This window comes from Littorina saxatilis, linkage group LG4, assembly GCF_037325665.1.
Source record: "Littorina saxatilis isolate snail1 linkage group LG4, US_GU_Lsax_2.0, whole genome shotgun sequence".
Classification (NCBI taxonomy): domain Eukaryota; kingdom Metazoa; phylum Mollusca; class Gastropoda; order Littorinimorpha; family Littorinidae; genus Littorina; species Littorina saxatilis.
The window spans coordinates 523484-533334 of NC_090248.1; the positions used below are offsets into that span (position 1 = coordinate 523484).

Here is a 9851-nt window from a genome sequence, read left to right on the forward strand (position 1 = left end):
TCACCAACCATCTCACTACAAGTTATACCCCTGACATGATGATATTCTGTCACCAACCATCTCACTACAAGTTATACCCCTGACATGATGATGTTCTGTCACCAACCATCTCACTACAAGTTATATCCCTGACATGATGATGTTCTGTCACCAACCATCACACTACAAGTTATATCCCTGACATGATGATGTTCTGTCACCAACCATCACACCACAAGTTATAGCCCTGACATGATGATGTTCTGTCACCAACCATCACACCACAAGTTATAGCCCTGACATGATGATGTTCTGTCACCAACCATCACACCACAAGTTATAGCCCTGACATGATGATGTTCTGTTACCAACCATCACACCACAAGTTATAGCCCTGACATGATGATGTTCTGTCACCAACCATCACACCACAAGTTATAGCCCTGACATGATGATGTTCTGTCACCAACCATCACACCACAAGTTATACCCCTGACATGATGATGTTCTGTCACCAACCATCTCACTACAAGTTATACCCCTGACATGATGATGTTCTGTCACCAACCATCACACCACAAGTTATACCCCTGACATGATGATGTTCTGTCACCAACCATCTCACTACAAGTTATACCCCTGACATGATGATGTTCTGTCACCAACCATCACACCACAAGTTATACCCCTGACATGATGATGTTCTGTCACCAACCATCTCACTACAAGTTATACCCCTGACATGATGATGTTCTGTCACCAACCATCTCACTACAAGTTATACCCCTGACATGATGATGTTCTGTCACCAACCATCTCACTACAAGTTATACCCCTGACATGATGATGTTCTGTCACCAACCATCTCACTACAAGTTATACCCCTGACATGATGATGTTCTGTCACCAACCATCTCACTACAAGTTATACCCCTGACATGATGATGTTCTGTCACCAACCATCTCACTACAAGTTATACCCCTGACATGATGATGTTCTGTCACCAACCATCTCACTACAAGTTATACCCCTGACATGATGATGTTCTGTCACCAACCATCATAACACGTTATACCCCTCGCTGTGCCACACACGTTACGGAAATCGCAGTGCATCATTATATTGTAAGTGGTCCTGACCGACCAAAAACTTCATACTTTGTAGAGCTGAAATGTGCTGTCAACGAAAGTCTACTCACCGCTTGGCGGCAACAATGAAGTGACACACTTTACACGTGTGAAATTTTCTCCGAGTGCGTGTGCAGGACATCCCGATTGATAGTCATGTTTTTCGTGTACATAAACAAAGCCACCAAAGCCTGTATCGGTTGATGGAGATGTACATGTGCGTAAAACCAAGCTATGTGTTGCAAGCAAGCAAGCAAGCAAGAAGACAAGCCAGGGGAGATACCTGGGTCATGTTGGCGCTGGTCTGGGCGGAGAAGTTGATGAAGTTTGAGACGAAGGTGTCCTTGCACACGCCGTTCATCAGCTTGTCTTGCACGTAGGCACTCTTGCCCGTCCCCGTGGGGCCCACAAACAGCAGCGGTCTGTTGACACAGTCAATACAGCATCAGTGGTAGTGACTTGCCCGTCCCCGTGGGGCCCACAAACAGCAGCGGGCTGCCAGGCAACACAACAAAACCATTATACCACTCTTGCCCGTCCCCGTGGGGCCCACAAACAGCAGCGGGCTGCCAGGCAACACAACAAAACCATTATACCACTCTTGCCCGTCCCCGTGGGGCCCACAAAGAGCAGCGGGCTGCCAGGCAACACAACAAAACCATTATACCACTCTTGCCCGTCCCCGTGGGGCCCACAAACAGCAGCGGGCTGCCAGGCAACACAACAAAACCATTATACCACTCTTGCCCGTCCCCGTGGGGCCCACAAACAGCAGCGGGCTGCCAGGCAACACAACAAAAGCAAACGATTATACGACTCACCTTTGCCAATTGTAATACGCATGAGAAAACGAACTAACTGCTGCTAGAACTAAATAAACATTTAAGAAAGCGACAATTTAAAAACATTATTTTACAAGAACTTGACCCAACCGTGACCTGGACACATAACCAGGATCAAAAGGACTAGCGTTATGTCCAAAGGTATTCATACCATAAGACCGCTGAGGTTTCAAATATCTAGGCATTAAAAACGTTTAATTACTTTTAATGTGTGCTACCCAAACTTGATCCCACTGTGACCATGTGATTTGACAAAGGGCAACCAGATGTGTATTATGTCCGTATCTCATCCAATCCTAGATGTTCGTAAAATGTCAAAGCTCTAGCGTTTAAAACGTTTACGAAATTGATAATTTATAACACAACCAGATGACTTACACGTTATGTGTGATACACATGTCTATGATGTATGTAGGTGTATCGTGACGTGTGTACCAGTATTACCATAACAACACAACCAGTTGACTTACATGTTACGTGTGATACACATGTCCATGATGTAGGTGTATCGTGACGTGTCCATGGTCTGTACGAGCATCTCCCGCACGTTGGTTCCCGTGACGTCACTATGTTTGATCAGATCGTTCCAGTGACGGAAAGACCCTTTAGACTTTTGCTGCACACAGCCATCTTGACGGAAATGACGAGCACGTTCCTCACGGACAACAAGCAGTGACACGAGCAGACCGTAAAACGGTCTGCTATGTGGTCAATCCTACAGCAATGCACTTTTGCAACAAAACGCCATTACGACGAAGAAAACTAGGCAGACACAGACAAAAACACTAAACAGAAGACACCCTCTTTTCACATTGCAGGAGGAGTCTAATACACAGAAAGGGCAAGTATGCCAAACGTACATCGAAAGAAAGGACATGATCACCCACCCTACCCCTCACATAGTACATAGACAGAAAGCACATGATCACCCACCCTACCCCTCACATAGTACAAAGACAGAAAGGACATGATCACCCACCCTACACCTCACATAGTACATAGACAGAAAGGACATGATCACCCATCCTACACCTCACATAGTACATTGACAGAAAGGACATGATCACCCACCCTACCCCTCACATAGTACATTGACAGAAAGGACATGATCACCCACCCTACCCCTCACATAGTACATAGACAGAAAGGACATGATCACCCACCCTACACCTCACATAGTGCATTGACAGAAAGGACATGATCACCCACCCTACCCCTCACATAGTACATAGACAGATAGGACATGATCACCCACCCTACACCTCACATAGTTTGTTTGCTTGTTTGTTTGCTTAACGCCCAGCCGACCACGAAGGGCCATATCAGGGCGGTGCTGCTTTGACATTTAACGTGCGCCACACACAAGACAGAAGTCGCAGCACAGGCTTCATGTCTCACCCAGTCACATTATTCTGACACCGGACCAACCAGTCCTAGCACTAACCCCATAATGCCAGACGCCAGGCGGAGCAGCCACTAGATTGCCAATTTCAAAGTCTTAGGTATGACCCGGCCGGGGTTCGAACCCACGACCTCCCGATCACGGAGCGGACGCCTTACCACTAGGCCAACACCTCACATAGTACATTGACAGAAAGGACATGATCACCCACCCTACCCCTCACAGTGTACATAGACAGGAAGGACATGATCACCCACCCTACACCTCACAGTATACATAGAAAGAAAGGACATGATCACCCATCCTACACCTCACATAGTACATAGACAGAAAGGACATGATCACCCACCCTACACCTCACATAGTACATAGACAGGAAGGACATGATCACCCATCCTACACCTCACATAGTACAAAGACAGAAAGGACATGATCACCCACCCTACCCCTCACATAGTACATAGACAGAAAGGACATGATCACCCATCCTACACCTCACATAGTACATAGACAGAAAGGACATGATCACCCATCCTACACCTCACATAGTACATAGACAGAAAGGACATGATCACCCACCCTACCCCTCACATAGTACATAGACAGAAAGGACATGATCACCCATCCTACACCTCACATAGTACATAGACAGGAAGGACATGATCACCCACCCTACACCTCACAGTATACATAGAAAGAAAGGACATGATCACCCATCCTACACTTCACATAGTACATAGACAGAAAGGACATGATCACCCATCCTACCCCTCACATAGTACATAGACAGAAAGGACATGATCACCCATCCTACACCTCACATAGTACATACACAGAAAGGACATGATCACCCACCCTACACCTCACATAGTACATAGACAGAAAGGACATGATCACCCATCCTACACCTCACATAGTACATACACAGAAAGGACATGATCACCCACCCTACACCTCACATAGTACATAGACAGAAAGGACATGATCACCCATCCTACACCTCTCATAGTACATACACAGAAAGGACATGATCACCCACCCTACACCTCACATAGTACATTGACAGAAAGGACATGATCACCCATCCTACACCTCACATAGTACATAGACAGAAAGGACATGATCACCCACCCTACACCTCACATAGTACATAGACAGAAAGGACATGATCACCCACCCTACACCTCACATAGTACATAGACAGAAAGGACATGATCACCCATCCTACACCTCACATAGTACATTGACAGAAAGGACATGATCACCCATCCTACACCTCACATAGTACATAGACAGAAAGGACATGATCACCCACCCTACACCTCACATAGTACATAGACAGAAAGGACATGATCACCCACCCTACATCTCACATAGTACATAGACAGAAAGGACATGATCACCCACCCTACACCTCACATAGTACATAGACAGAAAGGACATGATCACCCACCCTACCCCTCACATAGTACATAGAAAGAAAGGACATGATCACCCACCCTACCCCTCACATAGTACATAGAAAGAAAGGACATGATCACCCACCCTACCCCTCACATAGTACATAGAAAGAAAGGACATGATCACCCACCCTACCCCTCACAGTGTACACACTGACCTCATGTCAGTTGGGTAGACAACCTTCAGCTTTGAGACTGGGGGGCTCCCTTCCCTGCCAACCTATCCCCCCCCTCTACACACACACCCACACTCACCTCATAGTAGAAGTCAAAGACGGTGTTGTCGGTGGGGTAGGCGACCTCCAGCTTGGTTCCCAGCTCAGCGGGGAATGGGAACTCCTCGTTCTTGCCCAGCAACAGCTCCCTGTAGAACGGGTCAAACGTCTTGCGCCCCTCGGCGTCCATCTGGCCGCCCAGTGACCAGGGGATGCCCCACACGATGGCCGCCTGTTGGGGGAGAGACTGGTCAGCGTCATGGGTCTGTTAACTCGTGGGACTATAGTGACCAGGGGATGCCCCACACGATGGCCGCCTGTAGGGGGAGAGACTGGTCAGCGTCATGGGTCTGTCAACTCGTGGGACTACAGTGACCAGGGGATGCCCCACACGATGGCCGCCTGTTGGGGGAGAGACTGGTCAGCGTCATGGGTCTGTCAACTCGTGGGACTACAGTGACCAGGGGATGCCCCACACGATGGCCGCCTGTAGGGGGAGAGACTGGTCAGCGTCATGTCGTCATGGGTCTGTCAAGTCGTGGGACAGGCGTCAAGCAAGCTATGGTCAAAGTCACGCATCATAGTACCCAAGTCACGCAACACCACTCCTTCGCACACTGCACTGGTTACCTATTCAAGCCCGCATTGACTACAAACTGTCCACCCTCTGCTTTAACTTCTTTTCTGGCTCGTCTCCTGCTTACTTCTCTGAACTCCTCACCGTCTATTCTCCAGCAAGACAACTCCGTGCCTCTTCTGACTGTCGCATCCTTACCATTCCACACACCAAAACCAAAACATACGGACAACGCACTTTTACTTTCTGCGCACCCACACAATGGAATTCTCTCCCCTTTCACATCCGCCACTCTCAGTCACCCCAAGCATTCAAACGAGCACTTAAAACACACCTCTTCAAGAAATACAACCCCTGATTTTGTTTTTCTCAGTCCATCAGTATAGGCTACATGTAGTGTATTTGTTGTTTTAGTGATAATGTGATAATGTATTATAAACATCAAGGGCTGTTTTCAGAATTGTTGATAACATGTTCTGTTTGATTAAGGGTATTCAGCTGGTATTTCTTTGTTTTCACTACCTATTTTATTCATGTTTTTATTACTTAGTTAGTGGAAGAATTTTTTGTAATGTATGTTTGATGGTGTATGCTTTTAATTAAGCGTTGTTGACTCCATGCATGTAGATGTAAATGCTTGTATAACTGTGTTTTAATTTTAAATGTGTCAAGCGCAAAGAGCATAATTGTAAAGTTATGATGTTGCGCTATATAGATGCTCATTTATTATTATTATTATTATATTATTCTCTCTAAACGTTAGAGGGATTAGATCAAAACTGAAAAGAAAATCGGCATCAAATGAATGTGCAAAATAAACCAGGTCTTTTGGTTACCATTGACATGTTTCATGCATTTGACTGTATTTGAAAAGACTTTATGATAAATGTTTTTAAAAAATTTGGGTTTGGCCCGGAGTTTGTAACTTGGGTCGAAGTTTTGATGAAAGATGCCAAGAGCTCTGTTAATTATGCAGGCTGGTTGTCTGATTATTTTCCAGTGGAGTCTGGAATCCGTCAGGGATGTCCGTTCTCGCCTTTAGCCTTTGTTTTGGCAATTGAGTTATTAGCCATTAAGATTAGGCAGAGTAAGAATGTTAAAGGCATTTCGAATTTGAATTGCTTTAATGATAGGTTTTTGGATGATATGTTAAAAATTGCTTTGTATGCTGACGATGTTACGTTATTTATGAAAAGTGAAACGGATTTAAAACATGCCTTATTGATTTTTGATTCTTTTTATTACGTTTCCGGATTAAAGTTGAATTTGTCGAAATGCGAAGCCATGTGGTTAGGAAGTCAGAAACATTGTCAAGACACCTTTTATAATTTCAAATGGAAGAAAAAATTAAGGATTTTGGGAATTTATTTTTGTAATGACAGATCAGCCTCTGATGTTGAGGAAAATTGGACAGAGCGAATTACGTCTGTTAAGCGCTTGATTTCAGCATGGGAGAAAAGAAATTTGAGTATTATGGGTAAAATTATTGTAATTAAAACGTTTTTGATTTCCCAATTTGTTTATTATATGCAGGCATTTGTAATCCCTGATAATGTATAAGCAGAAGTTAATAGATTGTTGTTTAGATTGTTATGGAAAAAGAAAGAAAATAATAAAAAAAAGCATTTGAAAAGGTTAAGAGGATAATATTGTGAAGTGATATAGAAAATGGTGGCTTAAATATGATTGATTTGAAACACATGCAGCTTTTCTTTTTATTACAATGGGCTGTCAGACTGACATCCCGCGAAGTCACAGATAAGTGGAAATATGTGCCAAAGTCAGTGTTTTCAATGTACGGCTCAAATGTGACCCTCCACCACGAAATGAGTCGCATGTCACTTCGCGCGGTTCTGCGCTAGGCTTGATATAAGTCCGGAGAGTGTATGGTAACAGCGTGAGGATCACCTTAGTCACAGGCTTATAACTCAAACAGTTTTCGCTCTTTTCTAAACCGGTTTTCACCACTGGATAGAGCATAAAAAACTCTTTAGGAAAATGTAAAAATATGAAAATCATGCAAAGGTGACATGCGACTCATTTCGTGGTGGAGGGTCACAAATTGTGAATGTTTTTATTCAAATGTTGATTTTCGAAGAATAAAAGGGAGTGAACTTGTCAAATCCAAATTTTGGAAAACTGTCTTGAAAACCTTGCTTAATAACAATGTATGTATTGATGATAACTTATTTAATCCGCTTTTATGGAATAACCAATATTTTGTTTATGCTGGAAATGTACTGTATTTTGAAGATTGGGCAAGAAAGGGTCTTGTTAGCGAATATGATGTATTACATAGAAAAGAGTTTGTTTCCTATCAGTTCATTTGTGATGTTTTAGGAAAATCCCCACAGAGAATTTTGGAATATAACATGATTCGTGCTGTTGTTGTAAATGTTATTAATAAGATGATGCACGTAAAGGAAAAAATTGATTTGATGGATATCCTCTCTTATCGTGGTAAGAAAGTACACAACACACAACAGTTAAGAAAAGAATTAGTAAGCATGAAACTTGTTGAACCGTGTGCAATTGGATTTTGGAGGAGGACATTTAATTATGAAATTGATAAGAAAGATTGGCTGATGAGTTTTGAATCGGTTAAAGAGACAAGGCTACGAGTATTACAATGGAAATTACTTCACAATATTTACCCCACAAACATTATGTTATGTAAAATGAAAGTTGTGGAAGACAATATTTGTTCACACTGTAGTAATAGCATTGACTATATAGAACACTTTTTTTCTTTTGCCCAGTGGTGCTTGAGTTTTGGAAACAAATTGAATTGTATATTTGGGTACACTTGGATAAACAGATAAAGTTAACTGTGCATGAAATCATGTTTGGAGTTAAAAATCGAAAAATGCATGCAACTCTGTTTAAAAAATTAAACTGTATAATTCTGGTTGCTAAAATGTGCATAAGTATTTATAAGAAAACCAAGGCTTCAATGCCTCTTTTTGTTATCTTCGAAAGGCAACTGCAGATCAGAAATATTTATTTTTGATTAAAAAGTTCCAAGACAAATATTTAGGGAAATATTTTTTCAATAAAAACAATTGTAAATGTTACCTCCACCATCATTACCCCCCTGACCCCCCTCCCTTTCACTCTCTCTTTCCCTCCCTCCCTCTCTCTCTCTCTCTCTTTCTCTTTCTTTCTCTCCCCTCTCTCTCTCTCTGTCTCTCTCTCTCTGTCTCTCTAGCAGTACAGAAAGATGTCTTTATAATGAACTGTCAGAATGTATTCCAAATGAGTGTGGTCAATTATGTATCTATACATCCGTAGATACCTTTCATTTGTTTCATGAATTTTAATACTATAGACTTTTTGAGTGGTAAATGTTGAAGGATGAAAGAAAATATTATATTGTGAGTGGACGGATGCATGTTATTCATTAAAAGCCCCACAATGATGTGCTTGGGAAAAAAAAAGTATACTGTATCCCACGAAAGCCTGATTTCTTTTAAAGTGAATCGAATTGTTTGTTCTGAGTTTTTGCGGAGAAATTGCTAAACTTGATGGAAAAAGTAAAACCGTGGTTACTGTCTCATTAAAGAGCACTCGAAAAAAAATGGAATAGTTTGGCACACAAAGTGAGAGTGATAAAGGGCGATGACTGACCACAAACCAGGCACACAAAGTGAGAGTGATAAAGGGCGATGACTGACCACAAACCAGGCACACAAAGTGAGAGTGATAAAGGGCGATGACTGACCACAAACCAGGCACACACAGTGAGAGTGATAAAGGGCGATGACTGACCACAAACCAGGCACACAAAGTGAGAGTGATAAAGGGCGATGACTGACCACAAACCAGGCACACAAAGTGAGAGTGATAAAGGGCGATGACTGACCACAAACCAGGCACACAAAGTGAGAGTGATAAAGGGCGATGACTGACCACAAACCAGGCACACACAGTGAGAGTGATAAAGGGCGATGACTGACCACAAACCAGGCACACACAGTGAGAGTGATAAAGGGCGATGACTGACCACAAACCAGGCACACACAGTGAGAGTGATAAAGGGCGATGACTGACCACAAACCAGGCACACAAAGTGAGAGTGATAAAGGGCGATGACTGACCACAAACCAGGCACACAAAGTGAGAGTGATAAAGGGCGATGACTGACCACAAACCAGGCACACACAGTGAGAGTGATAAAGGGCGATGACTGACCACAAACCAGGCACACACAGTGAGAGTGATAAAGGGCGATGACTGACCACAAACCAG

The 9851-nt window shown here is 43.2% G+C and overlaps 1 protein-coding gene across 1 annotated transcript in view; it reads right to left on the minus strand.

Annotated features, from left to right (window-relative positions):
• Nucleotides 1-9851, minus strand: part of LOC138963734 (dynein axonemal heavy chain 12-like) — a 188441-nt gene that overhangs the window by 82992 nt on the left and 95598 nt on the right. Inside the window, exons 35-37 of the mRNA XM_070335583.1 lie at nt 5067-5258; nt 2420-2565; nt 1391-1529 (exon numbers count right to left, since the gene is read on the minus strand). Coding sequence (XP_070191684.1) covers nt 1391-1529; nt 2420-2565; nt 5067-5258 — 477 coding nt within the window. The remainder of the gene's footprint in view (nt 1-1390; nt 1530-2419; nt 2566-5066; nt 5259-9851) is intronic.